The following is a 25,495-nucleotide window of genomic DNA, read 5'->3' on the forward strand; positions in this document are numbered from 1 at the left end:
AATGAAGGGTCTATAATTTTTTATCATAGGTGTATTTTAAATTATAGAGATAGAATATCAACCAAAAATACAAAAAAAAAGCGCATGATACAAATGATATACATTGAGTTGCAGTTCAGTGAAAATAAGGATTTACTCCCCAGGCAAAAGCATGACTTCATACTTGGTGGAGAAACCCTTGTTGGTAAGACGTTTCTTGTAGTTGGTCTCAGGAGGGATTTTGGTCCACTCTTCTTTACAGATCTTCTCTAAATACTTAAGTCTTTTTGGCTGTCGCTTGGCAACTCAAAGTTTCAGCTCCCTCCATACATTTTCTATAGAAATAAGGTCTGGAGACTAGGCTAGGCCACTTAATGTGCTTCTTCTTGAGCCACGCATTTGCTGCCTTGGCGGTATGTTTTGGGTCATTGTCATGCTGGAAGACTCATCCACAACGCATCTTCAGTGTTCTGGCTGAGGGAAAGAGGCTCTCATCCAAGATTTTACAATACATGGCCCCATCAATTGGCCCCTCAGTGGGGCAATGTCAGCCTTTACCTTTAGCAGAGAAAGAGCCCCAAAACAGTCCCACCTCTGTGCTTGACTGTAAGGATGGTGTTCTTAGGGTCATAGTTAACATTTTTCTTCCTCCAAACACGGCGAGTTGAGTTAAAGGAGAAGTATAGCCAAAGCTTGTTTGGCTGTACTTCTCCTATAGATCACAGGAGTGCAATTCGTTTTTATAAGAGAGCAGGCTGAAGTCCGGTCCCTGCTGATATCACAGAAGTCAGTCCAGGCCCCACGTCATTGCGACAATGGAAGTAGGGATCTGGCAGGTGCCTGGACTGACACCCGACTCAGCCTCTCAGCGAGTCGCTGAGAACTTGAGTCCGCCGCTCCCCGCCCCTCCACAGCCCAACGTTTCAGTGAGCGAGAAAGAGGCAGAGTGGAGAGCTGCTGACTGACAGTCAACAGCTCTCTGCTCGGAGAGCTCTCAGAACTGAGCAATCGGCAGTGTTCAATCGCTCGGTTCTCAATGCAGAGGCGCCAGGGGACAGATGCAGCATTGGACGGATTTGTTCTTCAGTTTGAGCTTGAACCCCTCTTTGGCGGTTCTGTTTCTGTCTAGGCCAACGGTTTTTGGTTTGGTGTGCACTGATCTCTCACGATCATCAGTTTGAGGGTAAATTGGACGGCCTAATTGAGGCTTTAGATAAGTCCAAACACAAAGATTTGGGCTGCACTCACCCCTTGTTTAGAATCTAGGAACTAAAGCCAGCTGACTTCATTACATAACCGGTTGGCTTCTACTTTTCTCTCTGTAGCCTGGGTGGATTAGGCAGGCACATGGTATTGACAAACATCCCCACAATTACAGCAGACCATTCACCTGGACAGCTTTTCAATGGGAGCATTCTGTGATGCCTATGTCTGGGTAGGTCTTGATGCAATCTCCCCAGAAGGTGCAGCAATCCTGGCAGACAAAGTCATTAGCTCCATCATCCGGGACATCTGTGTCTTTAAAGAAGCTACTTCGGACTGGACCTCTAATGTGCCAATAATATCTACCTCCGCCACACATGCGTTTAAGGAACCAATAGTGGCTTTCTAAGCCTTACTCAGAGCTGCCTCTTCTCAGACAATCATAATCAATTTGGAGTAAGTTAATGGCCCATTCTGGTTCCTAGTTCAAAGTTTCAACATTATGGGATCCAATGAGAGAGTCCCTTTTAGAGTCCCTTTTAAAGCCTTGATTGCATTGCCTGGCTCCATGCCACCTTTCAGAATGATCTGGAGTAGAATCCTAGCCATGCTGCACAACACAGGCAGTTGATAGGTGTGAGAGAACGTGTAACCTAGTTCGGAACCTTCCACTCTCACATAAATCTCCCACAAGGTTTCTAGACACTCCGTAGCTGTGCAGGCAGACTTGTATCTTTTTACGTTTCAGACAATGCCAGAAGTAGAAGTTCTCAGAATCCATACTCTTACTCTTGGACCTCTCTGCTGTCTTTGATACAGTTGACCACCCCCTCCTCAAAAAAAAAACAAATTTGCTTGGTCTCCGTGGCTGTGCTCTCCATTGTTTTGAATCTTGCCCATCTCACCGCACCTTCAGTGTCTCTACTCTAAACAAATCTACTTCCTTCTCTCCAACTCCTCTTACCGTTGGGGTTCCCCAAGGTTCTGTCCTTTGACCTCTCTTATTCTCGATCTACACATCCTCCCTGGGTCAACTGACCAATTCTATTCTGATGACACCCAAATCTATCTCTCTAACCCTCATCTCACCCCATCATTCCCCTCAGACATCACTGATTTACTAACAGACATATCAGCCTGGATGTCACACCACTTCCTCAAACTGAACTTATTTTAAACCGAGCTCATAATATTTCCTCCCCCACGTGCCCCTTCCCCTGACTTCTCTGTCAAGATCAATGACACAACTATCAGTCTGTCCCCACATGCCAGGGTGCTAGAGGGTTACCCTGGATTCTGAACTGTCCTTTCAGGCCCACATCCAATCCCTGTCCAAATCATGCCACCTTAACCACCGCAACATCTCTAGAATATGCCCCCATTTATCAATGACCGCACCAAGTTTCTAATTCACTACCGGGTTTTCTCTCGCCTTGATTACTGCAACTCCATCCTCATTGGATTACCTTTACATAGACTATCCTCCCTTCAGTCCATCATGAATGCTGCTGCAAGAGTCATCCACCTTACCAACCATTCAGTGTTCTCCACCCCTCTCTGTCAATCCCTCCACTGGCTTTCACTAACCCAATGAATAAAATTCAAAGTACTAACAATAACTTACAAAGCGATCAACAACTTTGCCCCAGCTACATCACTAACCTAATCTCGAAATATCAACCAAGTCACTCTCTTCGGTCCTCCCAAGACCTCCTGCTCTCTAGCTCCCTTGTCACCTCCTCCCATGCTCTCCTCCAGGATTCCACCAGAGCTTCTCCTATGCTTTGGAACTCCCTACCCCAATCTATCCAGCTTTATATGATCCCTGAAAACCCTTCTCTTTAAGAAACTCTATGCTGCTTCTAACTAGTAAACTGTTTTACTTTATCCATCAGCTCATCCCCGCAGCTATTCCCTTTTGTATAAATTGACCCTCCCTCTTAGATTGTAAGCTCTAACAAGTAAGGCCCTCTGATTCCTCTTGTACCAAACTGTATGGTAACTGTAATGTTTGCCTTCAGAGACGGGGTCCATCAAAGTAGTCTGGCAGGTGGGGACGGTGATCACTTTTTTTCCAGTCCCGAATCCTCGAACAAGCCCCACCCTACCCACGGAGAAGCTGCTAAATTATCTTGTGATTTCTCGTGATTTCTCTGCACACTGAAGATGACACACCTCGTTTACAGAGCACTTTCCAGCACACCTTGGTCTATTTCAAATTATTTATTAGGCCACACATAGTCTAAATGGAGTATGAACAATTGTACTTCTACAAATATCAGTCAGTGAGAAAATATTGTTACTCTGAAAGATGTGCAGTATTCTATCAGTAATTAACAGGACTGAATTGCTTTTACCTAGAAACAGTATATAAAAAGACAGTCCCAACTTGATTTAACAGGCCCTGTTTTATACCATTGAACAGTGAATGATGAAAAAGAGAAAAAATGTTGACCCCCGAAGTTGGGGCCCTGGAGGAAAGCGCAACAGTTCCCAACAGACAACAGATTAGCTTGTGCAATGTTCGTTTCTTACCAAGCCCAGGGCTCCCTCTTCAGTGTCTCAGGACATGTGCTCTCATTCAGTTCAAGGCCTCAGAGAGAAATAGGAGTGGCTGTGATCTCTCTTTCAATCCTGGGGGATGACAGGTCTGTTTTCGCTTAGTTTATGCAGAACAAACATGGACAGAGCCCACTCCGCTCTATGGGCGGCTGGGTGTATAGGGATTTCGCTGTCTGTTTACACCCGATATCTCCGATCTGATCCGCCTACATGAAAGAGAATGAATCCGCTTTCCATTTGTTTTTAGTGGACCGGATGGGATTGGAGGTAGGTGGATGTAAACAGACACATGTCCATTTACACCCCCCAGTCCATAGGAATAAATGGACCATTTAATGTGGTCCCCAAGAAAAACTGACAGGTGGACCTCATCAGATCAATCGAGTGAAAGGGGTCTAACCCCCTCAGTGCCAAGAGGAAGCGCTTTCCAAGGCAGTTTATTAAAAATGCTCTCTCCACTTCTCCTAATAGTGCCTATGGAATTTGTATTGTAAGGAGTCCATTCTTCCCATTATATGGCTGCCGTCTCAAACTACCACTCCCAGAAATGGCAGCGCACTGCATAGAAGTCTATGGGCTTGCTTGGCTTTAGCTCTACCATTGCCTGCTGCTGAGGAGGATGGTGCATATTAACATCAATATCTCCACAGCAGGGTGGAAGAATAAAGGGCAATGTCTCCACTTCCATATTGCTCTAGCCCAGCACTTGACTACACTCCTATTCTGTTAATATATTGATAACCTATATGAAATATGGGACATAATTAATATAAATGTATGGTCTATAAAATTAACGGTTGCCCTATAATGAAATACTATAATAAAAAAATTAATTACCTCATTGCATGATATATGTTTATATCATTTCAATATATGATAACCATTCACTTCATTAACCTAGAACTGTCAAATGTCAAAACTCTTGGGAATCCTGGGAGTCTCACCAAATTTGAATCAAGTCAAACTAGCTCATTCAAAATGGAATGCGGACCTGTAACCGCGTAACATTCGACAAAACCTTAGCCACAGTAACAAAACGGTCATATGGGCCATCAAAACCAATACTTTATTACACCAAAAATGTTATAGGAAAACAAATAAATGGAAATTCACTAAACCACCTTCACAATAAAAAAATAAATAAAAAATACAACATGGTAAGGATCCATATCCATGCGCACTGGACTTAAAAAAAAAAATGCCAGTACCCCTGGCAGGAAAAAAAAAATGCTCATATAGAGTGTTTTTGTATATATTTAGCCACGTTTAGGAATGTTTAGCATTTTTTTCTGCCAGAAAACTCCAATCAAAAACGCAAACAAGAAGGGTTTTCCTGCCTCTAAACGCTTAGCTTATTATTGTTTCAGGTACTTATATAGCGCTGTCAATTTACGCAGCGCTTTACATATACATTGTACATTCACATCAGTCCCTGCCCTCAAGGAGCTTACAATCAAAAGGTCCCTAACTCACATTCATACATACATAGTAGGGCCAATTTTTTATACAGGATCTAATTAACCTACCAGCATGTCTTTGGTGTTTAAAATAGGTTTCTAAACCTCCTAATGTGCATGGACACATAGGATAGCACTACGCTGTGGATCCAGTGACCTAATGGATAAGACAATGGCCTCCTAAAAAAAACAAAAACAAAAAAACACTGAGCTGCTTCTACAGGCAAAACACAAAACTGCAGTGGAAGCAGTGTTTTTAAGCCAGTGTGCATGGATTCTTATGGCCGGAATACACGATTAGAATATCGCCCGATCATTCGACCACCGACTTATGAAAAAGTGATTGTTGGTCAAAAACGTTGCCAACATACACGGGCCGAATATCGCCCGACCGTTGACCGCCAACCATCGAAACAGTGGTCATGCGTGATGATGTTCTACAGATTTCAAATGAACGACCTTAACACCAACGTATAGAATATCGTTCATTCACAAACAAGTCGACAGAATTTTTCGTTTTTTTCAAATTGTATTTTTCGTTCACAATATTGATATCAGTCATTGATGGCTGGGCATTATCGAGTAGAATATCGGCTGATCGTTCGCTGAATGGAAATTTCGGCCGATTTATCTCATCGTCTATTCTGGCCATTCCTCTAAAACAGTGGTCCCCAACCCTGGTCCTCAGGGCCCACTAACAGGCCAGGTTTGCAAGATAACTGAAATACATCCCAGGTGATCTCATTTGCTGCTCAGTGATTGCAGTACTCTAGTCTGCATCTCCCCAAGGTAATACTTAAAATCTGGCCTGTTAGTGGGCCCTGAGGACCGGAGTTGAGGACCACTGCTCTAAAACACCAGAAGTCATCCAAATCACTTTCACACTTTTCGAAAACAGGCACTTATAAACTGATATGAAATTTAATTGCTCAAAGGTCATTGTCAGTAAGCCAGCTTGTGCTTCTTTACATATCATCACAGCCACATATAGTTCAGATATATTAATGTTATGAATTCTAAATCTCTATAATATTATGATCCATATTTCATAAAGGTAATCAACATATTTAGGGATTACGTCCTTTAAAACCAATTCATTATAATTAATATTTGTCATTTGTTAGCTTTTTATACATTTTTGTATTATTTTATCTCATGTATTATTGACATTTCACTCCTATCCCCAATACTGCTAATGGTATTACATTATTGTCATTTTTTTTTTATATTATTACTATGATTTAATATTTTCACACTTTTCATACTCTTTACTGTGATTTGTTTTCTAGCATTCTGAAACATGTGATATGATAATGTATAACTTTTTGCCATTTCTACTTTTTGTGTTGTATTTTTAGCTCTGATGGGGATGACTTTATAATCAATCTGTAATTGGGGAAAAAACTCTAATTGGACCTATATATTACAGTGTAGCACCCATCCCTACCACAACCAAAGATAATTGTGGAAACCTTCAGTTTGTAGAAGCTAGCAGCCCAATAATCATATTTGATTTACACCACCCCATACTATTGGATGATAATAATATAAAATAGACAGAGAATGAAACCTTAGGGTTCCAGTGCAATTTATCTACTTTCCCAGGCAGTTCTCATTTATTAGATTTAAGTGAGAAACAGCAGAGAGCACAACTGCTATTGCAGGAGGTTGAAAGCAGCAGCAACTTAGGTCTTAATAAGATTGGCTTCAAGCATGTCATACAAGACTGGCGCCATGCAATGAGCCCTTCTTTGTGCACTGTGCCAAGGCTGGCATGCAAGTCAAATGTATTTAAAGTCAGAAATAAGTATTCTATTCTTCACTGTAATGCAACAGCCAGTCACAAAGAAAATTGAAGTGCAGGCAAAATTATTAATTTTTTCTATTTTGGATAGCGTATAGGCGGGTTATACCCCCTGTCAGTTTTTTTCCCTCATCCCCCATAGGGGACATTTCCCTTCACTTCCTCTCCCATACCCAAAACAGGAAACGAGAAGAAATCCCAGGGCGTCAACAGAATCGCAGAACTAGTGTCCCCATTGGAAGACTTCCTCATAATTCCTGTTCTGAAGTCAACTCAAAAATTTAGATTTTCTTTTACTTTTGACAAAAACAGGACAAATCGAGAGTGTGAACCTCCCTAACAGGGAACCAACAGCAAAACGAAATGGATGGGAGTTGTAATCCCTCTCCACTTTGTCCCAAAAAACAAGTTTTGCCTTTAGTTACACTTAAGGAAACCAATAATGTGCACTGGTCAAAATGAAAAGGCCATTAATCCTTGAGGAGGAAGTAATACTACTAAATGGAGAACATGCATCATAAACTTCGTTAACACCAGTGAAATATTTATTGTCACCTGAACGGTAAACATAAAAAAATGTAAATAAGATTACAAAAGAAATGCCCTAAGCAGTTTATGAATAGCAATATGATGCATGATAGCCGATATTGTTCTCCAGAAGTATTTTTATTCCTGTAGGACAAACAATGCTTAAACATTTATATCGCTCACTGATCTTTTTTTTTTTTTTTTAGATATTTTTCTACATCACAAGTTTACCTAACAAATCAGAACTGAAAGCAGTAGATCTACACTCGCTGGAGCATTAGGCTGCTATATGTGGGGTCTTCCTAGTTGTTTTGTGTGTCTAGTGACAGAGCAGACCCCTGGCGTGATATACAATATATTATCAAAAGTATTGGGACGCCTGGCTTTACACACACACACACACACACACCTTTATGGTATCCAAGTCTTTGTCCATAAGGTTCAATATTGAGTTGGCCCACCCTTTGCAGCTTTAACCGCGTCAACTTTTCTGGGAAGGCTTCCAACAAGGTTTAGGAGTGTCTATGGGAATGTTTGATCATTCTTCCAGAAGTGCATTTGTAAGGTTAGGCACTGATGTTGGACGAGAAGGCCTGGCTTGTAGTCTTCCCCTCTAATTCATCCCAAAGGTAATCTATCGGGTTGAGGTCAGGACTCTGTGCAGGCCAGCCAAGTTCCTTCACCCCAAACTTGCTCATCCATATCTTTATGGACCTTGCTTTCTGCACTGGTGTGCTATCATGTTGAAACAGGAAGGGGCCATCCCCAAACTGTTCCCACAAAGTTGGGAGCATGAAATTGTCCACACCATAATCCCCCTTCCACTAAATGATTGGGACCAGTGCACAAAGCAAGGTTCATAAAGACACGGATGAGCGGGTTTGGGGTGGAGGAACTTAACTGGCCTACACAGAGTCCTGATTCTCAACCCGATAGAACACTTTTGGGATGAATTGGAGGGGAGATTGTGAGCCAGGCCTTCTCGTCCAACATCAGTGCCTGACCTCACAAATGAATGGTCAAACATTCCCATAGACACTCCTAAACCCTGTGAACAGCTTTCCCAGATGAGCTGAAACGGTTATAGCTGCAAATGGCGGGCCAACTCAATATTGAATTTTACGGACTAAGGACAAAGAGTCCGTAGGGTCCAATATTCAGTTGGTCCACCCTTTGCAGCTATAACAGCTTCAACTCTTCTGGGAAGGCTGTCCAAAAGGTTTAGGAGTGTGTCTATGGAAATGGTTGACAACCAGTTCCGGACCACCCACTGCATATATAATGCGACAGGGTAACATGTACATGATTTTGTGCAGGTGATGTAGGAAGCGTGCCACTGGAGCACCTTTTCCGCTGTGATTGGACACAGCGGGATCCAATCAGCAGGTCCGGTGGCCGCTAGGACCCGCCGATCGTTCGGGGGAATGACAGAACGGCGGTCTGCTTACGTAGCCAAGTTAGACCGCTGTTCTGTCAGGGAGTAAAAGAAAGATTTTGGGTTTCAGCTAAGCTAAGCTGAAACACAGATCTCTCTTTTTCTCCAATGCATCCACTTCCCCCACAGTTAGAAAGCACTCCCTAAGAGCACACTTAACCCCTTAATTGCCCCTGGTGTTAACCCCTTCCCTGCCAGTGTCATTTATACAGTAACAGTGCATTTTTTTGTAGCACTATATTGGTATTACTGGTCCCCAAAAAAATCAAAACTAGTAAAAACAATTAAAAAAATGAAAAGTCAATAAATCTATCCCATAGTCTGTAGACGGTATAACTTTTGCGCAACCCAACCAATATACGCTTATTAGGATTTTTTCACCATATATTTGCAGCAGAATACATATTGGCCTAAATTGATGAAAACATTAGATTTTTCACATTTTTTTTTATTTAGCAGATAGTAAAAAATATTGTTTTTTTTTTTCCAAAAAAAAACCTGGATTGTGAACACATCTGAGTGCAGCCATTTCATTTCATTATGGACTGTCTACTTGAGCAGTGTATCTCTTTCTTATGTATAAAGTTCATGTGCCTGTAAAGGTAGGCGTCCCAATACTTTTTGACAATTTGGTGTTTTCTGGTTATTCTCCAGGCTTGTTAGGGGAAGATAAAAAAAAAAAAAAGAAAGTATAGCACCAGACCTTCCCTTCATACTAAATACAATGAGCCAGACAACAATTAACCAACTAAATAATTTTTGAATTTCTGGAGGGAAATATGGGCACTGAAGTAAACCCACATAACATTACTATTCCATGCAGGTTAGGGTCTATAATAGGAGTCAATTAACCAGTATGACTAGTACATGAATATTCCTATACTATTTAGAAGGTGCAACAAAAATGCAGATAAGTGTAAGATAGTTATGTAGCTTTTCTTTAAAGTGAACCTGCAGGACAGAGATATGGGGGCCAGAATTGCTTTGACCTTAACCGCTTGCCGACCGCCGCACGGCGATTTACGTCGGCAGTCAGCCCCTCACAGGCAAAGCGACGTAGGGCTACGTTGCTAGCCTGTGAGGGTCAAGGGAGCAAACGCGCGCCGCCGGAGGCGCGCTCCCACTCCCGCGCGATCACGGACCCCCCCGCGCGTGTGCCCGGCGGATCCGATGTCCGCCGGGCACTCGTGATCTTCCGTTACACCGGAAGAAAGGCAAACAGCTAATGTAAACAAAGCCGCCAGTCATTCTTCCCTGTGTAAGAATGGAGATCAAACGGTTCTGCTATGTAGGACCGTTGATCTCTGTTCTTACACTAGTAGCCACAGCAAATCACAGTTAGAATCACGCCCCTAGGGACACACTTAACCCCTCCCTCTCCAATAAAGTTAACTCCTTCACTGCCAGTGTCATTTTTACAGTAACAGTGCATATGTATAGCACTGATTACTGCAGTAATGTCACTGGTAACCCCAAAAGTGTCAAAAATGTCAGTCAAGGGTCCGATCTGTCCGCCGCAATGTCGCAGTCCCGCCAAAAAAAAAAAACGCAGATAGCCGCCATTACGCGTTAAAAAAAAAAAAAACAACAAAAATGACAAAAATCTTTCCCTTAGTAAAACGCAATAACTTTTGCGCAAACCAATCAAGATACGCTTTTTGCGATTTTTTTTACCAAACATATGTAGCATAAAACAAATTGGCCTAAAATGTTACATTTTGATTTTTACATTTTTTTATTTTGGGAATTTCATATAAAAAAATGTGAAAAATATATTGCAAAATTGACGCTTTTTTTTGTTTATAGCGCATGATCAAAAAATTGCACAGGTGATCAAATACCACCAAAAGAAATCTCTGTTTGTGGGAAAAAAAAGGACGTCAAATTCGTTTAGGTACAGCATCGCACGACCGCGCAATTGTCCGTTAAAGTCACGCAGTGCCGAATCGCAAAATAGGCCCTGGTCAGGAAGGGGGTAAAATCTTCCGGGGCTTAAGTGGTTAAAGGTGCAGATCTAACCATGCTATCTTACAATGGTCTCAAAAGTTGCTTAAACAGAACAAGCATACAGCTAGTGTGGTCTCTCATGCTGCATATTTGTTCCAGCTCAGAGACTCACTAGCCAGTGAAGCAAGAATCTAGAGGGCATCCTGGAGCATAAAGCATTAAAAAAATGCAATGGGATCTCCCATTTTTTTATTTTTTACATAGTTTTACTGTGCCCTGTGTACATAAGGAGAAAATATCTCAACTCCAAAATATTACATAGGAATGTAACATTGCCAACCAAATGCTGTAAAAGCTTTGAACAGCAAGAGGTAACAATTTAAAACACAGTGTTCAGGTATATATACACTCACAAGCACACAGTGTACACAGTGTACATACATACACGCATACTGGTATGTTAATATAAGACTATACATTTGCATACTATATAGATTATCACAAAGGACAGCTAAATGAATAAATGTTGAAGCACTGCTTTGCTCCTGTTGCAGGATGAACTATTATATAATGAGGGTAGTGTGCAACAGGAAATGATGACAACAGCAATTATTTTGAATACAGAGATTCAACATTCCTGTGTAATTGACCGATTGTTGTTGCAAATTCTCTTCACTTACCCTTCAACTCTGTCATCACACTCCTGGACTAATCCATACCCATGACCACTGAGAAGCTTTAATCTTGCAGTTTGTTGTAGTTGAAACCTTACCAGGTTTCTGTAAAGCAGGTCTGGGAAAATAACTGCACTTCGACAACACGCCAGTATAGCAAACATAAATTATATACAACACGCATTACCAGTCCAAAGATTTATCGGGATCATACTTGCTGCCAAAATACAGACAGGAACCTTGACAAATAACTATCACTCTCTATGGGTGATTCGCCACACAAACAAGTTCAGTACAAAGCTGCATAAACATAAATTAGGTTAAAGATCTATTTTTTACAGGAGTTAAATACCATTATGAGTGAACATTGATGGGCTCCATCTACAAGATCTCCTCCAGCCGTCAGTCTCACTTAACCAACCGCATCGGCAGTTTCAATTTGAATAAGTCTCAAATTGCTGCATGTATATACGGCTTTGAATTGTATGACCTAGCACAAGTATACAGATAATGACTTCTAACTTTTTTCTAAATTTCCTCATCTGCAAACCTATTCCTGCTCAGTGACTGAAAATTATTATTGCAAGAACATCAATATAACAGCCAATCTATCTGTATTTCAAAAAGGAGATAGACATTGGCAACCTCTATTTTCCTAATATAAAAGTTTCAATGTAAGGTGACCTACCTGTAGCTTCCACCATGCCTTCTAAGATGACCACAATCTCGAAGTCCTCCATCTCAAGTTGCGCACGGGACATCTCCCAGAATGCGCTCTTTTCATTGATTTCATGGGAAATGATTAGCGGGGAGACCAGAAAGAGGCGGTCGTCACCTGTATCAAAGCCAACATTAATGTCCGTCTGATTAAGTGGGATGAACTCTCCTTCCTTGGTCTGCTTGGATTTAATGAGTTTGGCTCGGATTGAGGCCTCCACAATGTGGGAGCTTCGGAGATCTCCAACTCTAAACATGAGGCATAATTTACCATCTCGCAAGGAAATCACTGCATTGTTGGAGAACATCAGGGTTTCAGCTCGTTTTTTTGGCTGGCTTATCTTTACAAACATGCACCCTACCATGAGAGCATTAACAATAGAGCCAAGAATTGCCTGAATGAGAAGCAGAACTATTCCTTCGGGACATTTCTCCGTAATAACTCGATAGCCATAGCCAATGGTGGTCTCTGTCTCAATGGAAAAGAGGAAAGCAGAGACAAAGCCATTTAGATTTTCCACGCAAGGAACCCAGTCCTTGTCCCCTAAATGTTCCAGGTCTCCTCTGAGATAAGCAATAAACCACCAAATGAGTCCAAAAAATAACCATGTAACTGTATACACGAGCGTGAAAATAAACAGGCTAAAGTGCCACTTTAGGTCAACTAAAGTGGTGAACATGTCACTGAAGTAGCGATAGGTTTCCTTCACGTTGCCATGGTGAACATTGCACTTGCCATCTTTCTCCATATATCGCTGACGGGGCTTATTGTGCTCAGTTAAGGGATGTGAACGGTCCACATTAAAAGGCTGATCTTCACGAGCCTGTTTGGGTAACTTTTTAGGCTCCCTCGGTGCAATATCGACATCCAAATCCTGGCCCATGGGAACTTTTAAATCTCTTGCCATAATGGGTGTATAACTGTGGGAAGTCAAAAAAAGAAGGTTAAAAAAATTGTGATGAATTTCATATTATGCTACAAATTGATTTTTATTACAATACAAAATATAGATATGCTGCAGGACAAAAATCTGACAAAGGGTTGAGATGTGTTTTTTTCAAGAATAGCTGTAATGAACTTCCCACTCCCTTCTATTAGCAATCTGGTTATCTGGGCGTTCTGAATGCTTATCTGTTTGGTGCAGGAGATGTGTTTTCAAATACACCAACTGTAGGCTTCTTGCTGTTTCTGACATTCCAAATTAAACCAATCAAAGGGCCCAGCCACCAGATTTACTCAGAACATATTCAAGAAGCCCACCTCAAATATGTGCTGCTGTCCTAAATATAGCTGCAATGGATTATAAAGATCATTTTAGCACAGTTGCTTTTTAGGGTAGATGTAACTTCACACTTAAATCTCATGTACTTTTATAAAATAATCCTAGGTAGTCCTGCTCTAAAAGTCCTTGTTCTTTGCCCATTTCTTATTGGTTCTCGTACATTGTTACCCTGTCACACAGGCTTATGATAAAGGCTTTTTCACATGTATATGATGTTTAAATTTTTTTGGCATAAGTGCTTAACCACTTGCCTACAGTGCACTTTCACCCCCTTCCTGCCCAGACCGATTTTCAGCTTTCAGCGCTCTCACACTTTGACTGAGAATTACTCAGTCATGCAACACTGTACCCATACAAAAATTGTGTCCTTTTTTTCCACACAAATAGAGCTTTCTTTTGATGGTATTTGATCAATACTAGGTTTTTTATTTTTTGTGCTATAAATAAAAAAAGACTGAAAATATCGTGAAAAAACGCATTTTTCTTTGTTTCTGTCATAAAATTTTGCAAATTAGTAATTTTTCTTCACAAATTTTGGCCAACATTTATACTGCTACTTATCTTTGGTAAAAATAACCCAAGTAAGTGTATATTATTTGGTCTTTGTGAAAGTTATAGAGTCCACAAGCTATGGTGCGAATCATTGAAAATTGATCACATTTGATCACACCTGATGTACTGAAGGCCTATCTCATTTCTTGAGACACTAAAAAGTCAGGAATGTACAAATACCCCCAAATTCCCCCTTTTTGGAAAGTAGACATTCCAAGGTATTTAATAAGGGGCATGGTGAGTTTTTTGAAGTTGTAATTTTTTCCCACAATGCTTTGCAAAATGAAGATTTCTTTTTTTTTTTTACAAATTGCTGTATTAACAGGTTATTTCTCTCACACAGCATATGTATACTTGCAACTACACCCCAAAACACATTCTACTACTCCTCCTGAGTATGGCGATACCACATGTGTGAGACTTTTTCACAGCCTGGCCACATACAGAGGCCTAACATCCAAGTAGCAGCGTCCGGCATTCTAGGAGCACAAATTACACATATAATTTCCTGACAACCTATCGCACTTTTGAAGGCCCTGGAGCACCAGGACAATGGAAACCCCCATAAAATGACCCCATTTTGGAAAGCAAACAGCCCAACGTATAATTTTTGAGGCATAATGAGTCTTTTGAATATGTCATTTTTTTCCACAAGTTTTTGGAAAATGTGGAAAGAAAATGAAAACACATTTTTTTTACACAAAGCTGTCCATTTATGCAATATTTCTAACACATAGCATGTACATAGCAAAAATTGCACCCCGAAATACATTCTGCTATTCCTCCTGAGTATGGCGATACCACATGTGTGAGACTTTTTCACAGCCTGGCCACATACATAGGCCTAACTTCCAAGTAGAGCTTTACACAAAGTTGTCCATTTATCCACTTTAAGACTGGGCCTATTTTTGACACTTGGTGTTTACAAGCTAAAATCATTTTTTTTGCTAGAAAACTACTTGGAACCCCCAAACATTATATATTTTTTTTTAGCAGAGACCCTAGAGAATAAAATGGAGATCGTTGCAATATTTTTTATCACACCATATTTGCGCAGCAGTCTTCCTAATGCGATTTTTTTGAAAAAAAATTCACTTTTTTGAACTAAAAAATAAGAAAACAGTAAATTTAGCACAATTTTTTTCCATAATGTGAAAGATAATGTTACGCCGAGTAATTATATACCCAACATGTCATGCTTCAAAATTGCACATGCTCACAGAATGGCCCCAAACATTTGTACTTAACCACTTAAGCCCCGGAGGATTTGGCTGCTAAAGGACCAGGGTTTTTTTTGCGATTTTTTACTGCGTGACTTTAACGGACAATTGCGTGGTCGTGCGACGCTGTACCTAAACGAATTTGACGTCCTTTTTTTCCCACAAACAGAGCTTTCTTTTGGTGGTATTTGATCACCTGTGCGATTTTTTGATCACGCGCTATAAACAAAAAAAGAGCGTAAATTTTGCAAAAATAACAATATTTTTCAAATTTTTTTATATGAAATTCCCCAAAAAAAATGTAAAAATCTAAATTTTTTTAACATTTTTCGGCCAATTTGTTTTATGCTACCTATGTTTGGTAAAAAAAAAAATCGCAAAAAGAGTATTTTGATTGGTTTGCGCAAAAGTTATCGCGTTTACTAACAAAGGGAAAGATTGTCATTTTTGGTGTTTTTTTTTTTAACGCGTAATGGCGACGATCTGCGATTTTTTTTCGGTACTGCGACATTGCGGCGGACAGATCGGACCCTTGACTGACATTTTTGACACTTTTGGGGGTACCAGTGACATTACTGCAGTAATCAGTGCTATACATATGCACTGTTACTGCAAAAATGACACTGGCAGGGAAGGGGTTAACTTTATTGGACAGGGAGGGGTTAAGTGTGTCCTAGGGGCTTGATTCTAACTGTGCAGGGACATTGCTATTGGTGTAAAAGCAAAGATCAACAGTTCTACATAGTAGAACGGTCAGATCTTCACTTTTACACAGGGAGAACTGACAGGCAGCTTGTTTACACAAGCCGCTCTGTCTTTCTCCCTTCACAGGAGCGATCGTAGTGTGACTGGCGGACATCGAGTCCGCCGGTCACACGCACTGACTTGTCTGTGAACGAGCCGCGCCTCGGCGGGCGCGCGCCCACCCGCAATAGGCTCGCAAGTCAGTGACAGGCGAGTGACGTATCGATACGTCACTCTGCTTGGCCGGGGCTGACCGCCGCAGTATATAGTCGTGCGGCGGTCGGCAACCGGTTAAAAATCCCCATAGGCAACATTTTAAAAATTTCTGCAGGTTACTAGCTTAGAGTTACAGAGGAGGTCTAGGGCTCAAATTATTGCTCTCGCTCTAACGATCGCGGCGATACCTCACATGTATGGTTTGAACACCGTTTACATATGTGGGCGGGACTTGCGTATGCGTTTGCTTCTGCGCGCGAGCTAACGGGGACAGGGCGCTTTAATTTTTTTTTTTTCCCTATTTATTTTATTTATTATTTTTTTATTTTTACACAGTTTAAAAAAAAAAAAAATGTTTTGATCATTTTTATTCCTATTACAAGGAATGTAAACATCCCTTGTAATAGAAATAGGCATGACAGGTCCTCTTTATTGTGAGATCTGGGGTCAAAAAGACCTCACACCTCACAACTACACCAAAAAAGAAAAAAAAAAAAAATTGTTGAAAGAGGAAAAAAAAAAAAAGAAAAAAAAAAAGCGGCCCTTTAAACCGGTTGCTAGGCAACGTCTTTTGACGTAGCTCCGGTCCTCCAAGACCATAGAGTTGAGTAAGGGCCATCTTGCCCTCACTCGACTTCCTGTCTCTGAGGATCCGGGACCGGATAGTTTTCCCCGCTGCCGGCGGGTCCTGTAAGCTGGGAAAACGTCTGGGACGCGGCAGGAGGGGGGGGGGCACCTCTCCCCCTGCACCGTAAGGGTAATTCCGCGGCGAATCTGCCCCTGGGACCACCCTTATCTGAAAGTCGACCGCCTGCCTTTTCAAAAAATACCGGGGTTATGGGGGCTATCTGCTGCCATAACCCCAGTATTTAGCTTTTAATGGCCGATGCATATAGTCGTTAGGCGGTCAGTAAGTGATTGCATGTATATGGCAAACAGGTGACGATGACTGATGGGGTGACAGGTGACAATGACTGATGGGGTGACAGGTGACAATGACTGATGGGGTGACAGGTGACAATGACTGATGGGGTGACAGGTGATGATGATTGATGAGGTGACAGGTGACGATGATTGATGAGGTGACAAGTGACGATGATTGATGGGGTGACAGATGACAATCACTGACGGGGTGACAGATGACAATCACTGACGGGGTGACATCTGACGATGATTGATGGGGTGACAAGTGACGATCACTGATGGGTTGTCAAGTGACGATGATTGATAGGGTGACAGATGACGATGACTGATGTGGTGACAGGTGACGATGACTGATGGGGTGACAGGTGACGGTGATTGATGGGGTGACAGGTGACGGGCGATGGTGACTGATGGGTGACAGGTGACGGGCGATGGTGCACGGCGGTACTGATGGCAGTCTCTGGTGCCCGGTGAACTTTAGGCTACGTTCACATGTGAGCGTAGCGATCGCGGGCAGAATCACTGCGATTCAGAAATCATTGCAAATTGCGGGACGCCTGTGCAATGCCCGTGATTTGCAATAGCACCCCAAATGCTGTGCGATTTTGCTGCGATTTCCGCCTGCCGAATCGAGGTAACATCACGCTAACAACGCATGACGCCCCAAAGAAGCTCCTGTACCTTTTTTGGGCGTCATGCGATGTTTGCGCGATGTTACCGAGATTCGGCAGGCGGAAATGGCGGCAACATCGCACAACATTTGGGGTGCTATTGCAAATCACGGGCAACGCACAGGCGTCCCCGCAATTTGCAATGATTTCCGGATCGCGGGCAGAATCGCGGTGATTCTGCCCGCGATCGCTGCGCTCACATGTGAACGTTATGGGTGTCAATTTCTGGGCACTGATGAGGTGACTGTTGGGTGACAGGTGACATTGGGGGGGGCTGAGGACTGTGTGGGGGGACCTTTATTTGTGTGATTTTTACTTTGATTTTTACTTTTGACATGTGTACAGAGCAGTAACTCACTATTTCTAGCTCTGCTCCCCTCACACTGGAAACTGTATGAGGGGAGAAGAGCTAGTAACAGTGAGTTACTGCTCTTTGTTTACATTTTGTGATCGGCTGTGAATGGATTCACAGCCGATCACATAGTAAACAGTCACTGTCAGTGACTGTTTACTACTGCCGGTGACAGCTGTGTTCCTACGGAACACAGTGCCACCGACATGACCGCGCTGCGCTCTCCCGATCGCGAATGCGCGGTCATCTCCCGGGCGCCTCCATTGTGATCGGCTGTGTCATTGGAACACAGCCGATCACGTGGGAAACAGCCATGCCTATTGGCTGTTTCCCCCCTGCCGGTGACCGGCTGTGTCCCGGGGACACGCTGACACCGGCAGTGCACGGCGGCGCGATCGCGCGCCTGCCCTGCATTTACTGGGTCACGTCATATGACGTCCGCCCAGGATAATAGCCGCACCGTCCCGCCGTCATATGACGGCGGGCGGGCGGTAAGTGGTTAAATAAAGTTTCTACATAGAATTTTTTGAATACTATCCCAGTGGTGCCTTTTGTTGATCTCTTTACCGTGGTTAAGCCTGATCAACGGTCACCCTATGGAAGAGATTTACCCCTGAGTGAATTTTTTACCCATACAGATTAAGGGCCGTACACAGGAACACCCTATATATTTCTTCTATTATGATAAAGGCTACATATGGCCATTTCATGTAACCAGTATAGCACACGCACCATAGAGCCGCTGATTTATACAGTCCTATCTCCCCCTCAGAGCACCCATAGTCAGGTACACAAACACAACATTTCCTGTACTCTTCCATGGTCTTCAAATAACAGTCTAGGGGTTTCTTTTTTGGGGGGGTTTTATTAAGAACAATGAACTGAGATAGGGAGAAGGGAGAATGGGATATCCCCGAAAACTGTAGAACTAAATCACTTGAGGACACCCCAACTTTCTGGCTGCACAACGAAATGAAGGTCCCACTGGATCTCTATGCTGATGGTGACTAGTATTCTTTGCAGAATTTAAAAGTGACACACAGTCACTAACGCCTTAGCAATGGGGTTGTTTATTTACTTTGCCACAGGATCAGCTCTTCCTTCCTGCTGCTCAGGCTATTTTTGAGCTCTTTAACCACCTTCTGGAAAAACTTCCCCATGGATTGGTTGGAGTTCCATAAATAGTCAGATGTACATTGTGGATTTTCTAAAATCATACTTTATAATGTGAATGGACAATATGTAAATGGGATGTGTAAATAGCCAGTGCTATATAGATACCTAAAATAAATAATACATTTGGAACAACTCTAAAACAAATTGACATATGCTATGTTATCGGTAACACCTAGAATGCGCGTTTGCCTAAACAGTACCATAAAAATGTAGATTTTATCAGGAACGCCTGAAAAATAGCATTGCCCCTCTTGGTATGTCAGTAACCCCAAGCAATCCTGGGCTTCTAGCCTCATATCTGTATATCTGCAGTGTGAGCTCTAAGGCACTGCCACCTTTGACTATTAGTCTCAGGGGTTTTGGAGACTTCGGTAATGACATACTGTGTAGCGCACTGTTCTCCTTGCTGGAGGCTCGGATATTAGAAAGCAAAGCCTGGCCTATCTACACACAGTGTAGAACAAGGTATTATGATAAGTCAAAAATCATAAGCTGCATGCAGACCATTGTTAAAACTGGTGGCCAAGTCTATAGAAGCCTCCTGACCTTTAGCAATCAGGCAGGATAGATGGTCTTGTCCTAATCACTATTGTGTCACTGTAAGATAACTGCTAATGGCATCTTCCGACTTACCTCTCCTCACAGCAACAAACAGTGCTCAGTCAGTTAATGCGGTCATGTCTTAACACTCGCCACCCTATCCTCTTATCCAGAGGCAGTTTGACTATGCATGCACATTCACCTGCCCTGAAATCGCATCGAACAGAACCAACTGTACAAGTTTTATGGGTTAATGCATTTTGCGTCTGGGACTGTTTTAGGAAATAAGCCCATATATGCTGTTCCAGCACTTTGTTACTTATGTTATGTCTGAAATTTATAACATCAACACAAAATGTAAGCCTCGGTTCACATTATTGCAAACACAGACATCGCATGTGATTCACACCGCATTGATGTGCAGATCACATAGAGTTTGTATGGCTGAACTCGCATTACATTCACACGAAAATGCTGTAGGACGCTTTTTTTTCCCCACACTGGAATTGGATCGCATGGGTGTTCACACCCATGCGATCCTATTCCTGTCTGAATTCACAGTTCGCACTGCGATCTGCCAACCGAACTGGGAGTGTCATTAACTTTGTATTAACAACACCTGCAGTGGTTTCCAGAGGGCAGTGTGAACTGCATGCAAAGGAGATGTGATGCAGGAACCCGCACTGAAATTTCACTGGTTCCCACATCGCAATAGGGTGAACCCAGGCTAAAAGAAAATGTAAACAAAAGCTTACAAATGTGCATACTGACTGGGTTCATATTGGTGCGATGGGGCAACCACAGCGATTCCTGTGTGGGTTCCCGCATAGCATCTGAATTGCAGGCAGTTTACACTGCTCTCTGCGGGTGTCAATATAAAGTTAATAACACTCTCAAATTAGTTTGCAGAATGCAGTGCGAACTGTGGAATCAGATCGCATGGGTCTGAACATGCATGTGATCCAATGACTAGGGGATTAAAGATGATTTGTCTCCATTCTGCTCTGACCATCACTCTCCTCCTCCATTATAAATAACCACATGACCACAGGTTGGAGTTAGAGTTAAATGGCCATAGCAGCCTTTTATTAACAAACTGTATACATAACAGGTAAATAACACGTTAAACCCAGTTTTTTACTGGAGCCTCAAGATCCCGGTAGGCATCAAAGAAGGAGGTACCTGTGTCCGACTTAATTAGGCCTCCAGCTGCCACAGCACCGGCTCGGAGACAACCAGTCACAGGTACCAACATACCAACTACTGGGAGCCGTACCTCAGACGGGTCCCTACCAAATATGAAAGTTTGCACCATCAGGGAGCCGTCCCTCAGACGGGTCCCTACCAAGTATAAGTTTGCACCATACTAACCTACCAGGACCTTGTACCCCGCTTGCTGCCATGACAAAGAACCACCCCAAAAGAAGAAAGCCTCTGTTAAAACAAAAACCAAAAACAAGGGCGGAGAACCGCAAAACCAAAAGTCAGAAAAAACAAGAAAATACAAGAAAATGGGAGGGAGGGAGGGAGGGTGGAAAATATTCTCCAATGCAGCTTTCCTCCGACTGAAGACTTCCTGAGGCCCCTAGCTTGACCTCTCCCTGTAGCTCCACCCTTTCCTGGCCAAAACACCAATTAAAAGTCCCACCACTTATATTTTCTATCTTACTGGGCTGAAAGCCCCTCCTTGTCCCAAACCCCTTCTTCCCTGTCATGCCGGCCCTCCGTCCATGTCTTTTCTCTACTTTACTAAAGGCCTCTCTTTCCAGTGCAGACCAAAAAAGGGGTCCTGCACCATTTTGGTGTGAATGAAATGCGATTGCAGCCATACAAAAACTGTATGGCTGAATTCGCACTGCACACACATCGCATGTGATGTGCACAGGCATGTGGTGCGAAGCACATGCAATGTCTGGCATAGCACCAGTGTGAACCAGCCTTTACAGAATCACGCTCATGTATAAATGCCTAGGCACTTGATCATGTGATCTCTGCTGAAAGGAAGGATCAGAATTCAGACTGTTTGATCCAAACCGCAATAAACATCATTTGAACAAGGGTCTTTACATTTAAGACCAACGCTAGGAGGTGCTGGGCGCTGTATTTTCTACAAGAAAGCAAAGTATTTAAACTATTCCATCACTTACTTTATTTGAATTTTTACTTCACTTCAAATCTGCAAAATCAGAAACTATAAAACGCTTCCAATATGCCATCATTTGGCAAAATATGAATGACTGATGAAGTTTTTAAATGATAAATATGTGTGTAAAAATATAGTAATTGCACCTGAGGAACATTCAGCTTGCCACATTCATATTTCCATAGAGAATACTAAAAGAAGGGAAGGATATATAATTGATCTTTGCATAGCCATACACTTTAATTCCACTGTATTTCAGTCTGTAGATATGGTGCAGGTTTGTGGGTGAGAGCTGGAAATATTACACAGGAATATCAGTCTTGATAGATTGTCATTGGAATGGGGACAGCAGCCTCTCAATCACTGCTCTATGAATTCATCATCTTTATTACTTTTCTACTCCAACTTCACCTCCACTCCCTCCCTTCAGTCTAATAGAAGAACAATAACACCTTGATGGAAATAGAACACTAATACTACAAGATAAATGTTTGACAATATTACGTCACATACAATACCCTACTGGCTTCATGTGGGCTCCCAAACCAATGCATAACAAAATAAAGAAATCAAGCGGTTAATAGGTACAGTAACCTGATAAAGGTCACTGTGAAAGAATGACGAATGTCTTGAGATATTACAGTATGTAATAATGGATTGTCAGGCAGGGAGAAAATCATGATATACGGCAGAGTTCCAAGACTCTGAGGACTTAGGAGAAGGGAAAATTGAAAGCCTGGGATTGGTTTGAACATAGGGGAGGAAACATACAACATGCAATATAATGCAAAACTTACTGAAACTAACTCTATTAGAGCTCATGGGGATACGTCTTGTTTTCCTGCATCTGACACGTATGTCAAACACAGGTCAGCAGATACCCATTAACCTCAATTTAACGTAGAGGACAGTTTAGAGGCTGCAATTTAGCTGCTTTTCATTCCTTTAGACATGGTCTGTCCGATAAAAAAAATATATTTAGAATGCAGGCAAAGCATGTGAAAATCAGCCTTTCCCCATGAAATGCTACATTTGATAAAAAGACCAGTCTACAGGAACCCTTCGTAAGAGAACTTTCTCAATAAAAACATTCACAAATTAAAAGATGAAATACAACATTCACAAATTAAAAGATGAAATACAACATTCACAAATTAAACGATGAAATACAACATTCACAAATTAAAAGATGAAATACAACATTCACAAATTAAAAGATGAAATACAATACACCTAACACAAAGTTACCAAAGGAAAACAAAAAAGCTTTTTACACACACACACAACTTATGTGTAATCACTTTAATCTTAAAAAAAAAAAAAAAAAAAAATCTAATTTCATCAACAGAAAAAAAAAAAAAAAAAATTGCAAATCATATTATATTTTTGTGTAGTTGAGTGAAGGGTTTCCTACAGAAATAGATTTGTAACCATTATCTTTCAATTATCTCTAAATTCTCTCTAGGATTGATAGTGAAAGGAAACCACCAACTATTTATATGAGAAGTTTATTCCCATCATGCCAGGGCTGGTAAGGACACCAATGCCATGTTTACCTATTATACCACCAAAGCATATTTTTTGGATAAACGATCACACATCTGCCCTTAAAGATGAAGTAACGCGACAAAATAATTGAAAGATTAATATATAAATGTCAGAAGATAGGGAAAAGTAAAGTCATTTGAGCAAAACAGAAGCAATACATTTTTTTTTCTCTTTCATGCACATACAATTTAAACTCTGAAAACACAAAACCAAAGAATTACACACAAAAAATAACAAAATACTTTGATGTAATGATCTCTAAAAGTATCATAAAAAGGTGAATTCATGTCCTCATTGCAGTTCTGTAACATCCTCCTAAGTTAAAGTGCACACAATGAAAATGATGGAATGTCCTCAACAGAACACAGTAGCAACCCTAAAAACACAGAGCTTACCCAGGATAAAACCAACCCCTCATTTGTATCTGGAGACCCGGTTCACCCCCGGCCTCTATCCTAGCAGGTCAATGACATGAATACCTTATGGAGAAGATACACTGAGCATGGAGGGTCCCTCACAGATGCATGTGTGACAGCCGGTCTCTTCCTCGATGTGAGACGGTCTCTACTGTTCTGACATTCTCATCCTCTGCCTACTGATGTGTGATTAACCCCTTCACACAACAAAGGCTAAAAAGGACCAGAGTGTGTACGGCAGGAGCATTCATACATGGAACCAATGATCCACAAAAGGATGGATATGAGAAATCACATTCAGTAAAAAAAAGATATCTATACAAATTCAAATTTCAGTTCCACAAATTAGAAAAGGCTGTAATATAATAAAACCATATGGAAGATGGTAAGTGAGAGAAAGGAAATAAGAGGCAGAAATGGAGAAAGGTTTGTTTCATGAGTGAATATAAACAGGTAAGGAACATAATCTGGGACCTTTGAGGACTGTGTAGGGGTGCAGACACATGAGCATTTTCCAGCTGTGCAGTTGGGGGGGGGGGGGGGCTATGCATTGCTGTCGATTTTGTGGAAATCATAAGATCTCTTATTGTAGAAAGCATATGCCTGAACATAAAGGGTTACCCTCAAGCTAATGCCCTGTGCTGCCAGGACTGTGTCACAGCGATGACTGCATAAAATTCCTGAACACATTGAGCAGATAAAAGGAACTCTGATAATAGCATAATGGGCACGAGGACAAGGCATGTGGGAATCATTCCCTTCTCCTTGCCTTATCCCAATCCCAAACTAACATCACACTTCCTAAACAATGAGTAAGCCAAAAGAGGTTTGCATGTTGGATATACACCTATGGCAAGAAGTCAAACACCATCCGCCTCTATTCTGTGAAACACACTGACTAAAGAATGAAGGTGTTCTCTTTCCCAGGGTTCCCACAGTGCTGGTGTCAATCAAGTAAGGACTTTGATCTTAAGGAAAAGTTCACCTTTTTTCTTTTTCTAAACTTCAGCTCCCCTATGTACCAATATAACATTAATGTACTTCTTTAGAAGAAAAAAAAAACAAAAGTTTTTATCCTATACAGTTTTTTCCTCAAAGTCAGTGTTTGTTTTATAAAAAAAAAAAAGTTCTCCATTATGGGCCATACACACTATAAGATTTTCTGAAGACTATACCTTTTCTATGTAGTGCAAGGGCCTGCCAGATTGCATACAAATTGAAAGTGTTTAGGTTTGACCTCATATTATCTGGTTTTGGTAAATCTAAAGGAAAAAGTCTTCAGAAAATCTTATAGTGTGTATGGCCCATTACTTCCTGGACAGACCTTGGGACAGGAAAACTGTCAAGACACAGGAAGGATTTAACCAGCTGACCTGATTAGCAAACACCTGCAGCTGACTATAA

The 25,495-nt window shown here is 41.7% G+C and overlaps 1 protein-coding gene across 1 annotated transcript in view; it reads right to left on the minus strand.

Moving 5' to 3' along the window:
• The window catches only part of KCNJ5 (potassium inwardly rectifying channel subfamily J member 5), a 36,233-nt gene extending 12,001 nt beyond the window's left edge, over positions 1 to 24,232 (minus strand). The window contains exons 1-2 of the mRNA XM_082273548.1: positions 24,155 to 24,232; positions 12,278 to 13,227 (exon numbers count right to left, since the gene is read on the minus strand). Of these exons, the coding sequence (XP_082129674.1) occupies positions 12,278 to 13,214 (937 nt within the window). The 5' untranslated portion in view covers positions 13,215 to 13,227; positions 24,155 to 24,232. The remainder of the gene's footprint in view (positions 1 to 12,277; positions 13,228 to 24,154) is intronic.
• Positions 24,233 to 25,495: the final 1,263 nt, after the last annotated feature.

Source organism: Pelophylax lessonae (assembly GCF_965119305.1).
Source record: "Pelophylax lessonae genome assembly, chromosome: 12".
NCBI classification, from domain to species: Eukaryota; Metazoa; Chordata; class Amphibia; order Anura; family Ranidae; genus Pelophylax; species Pelophylax lessonae.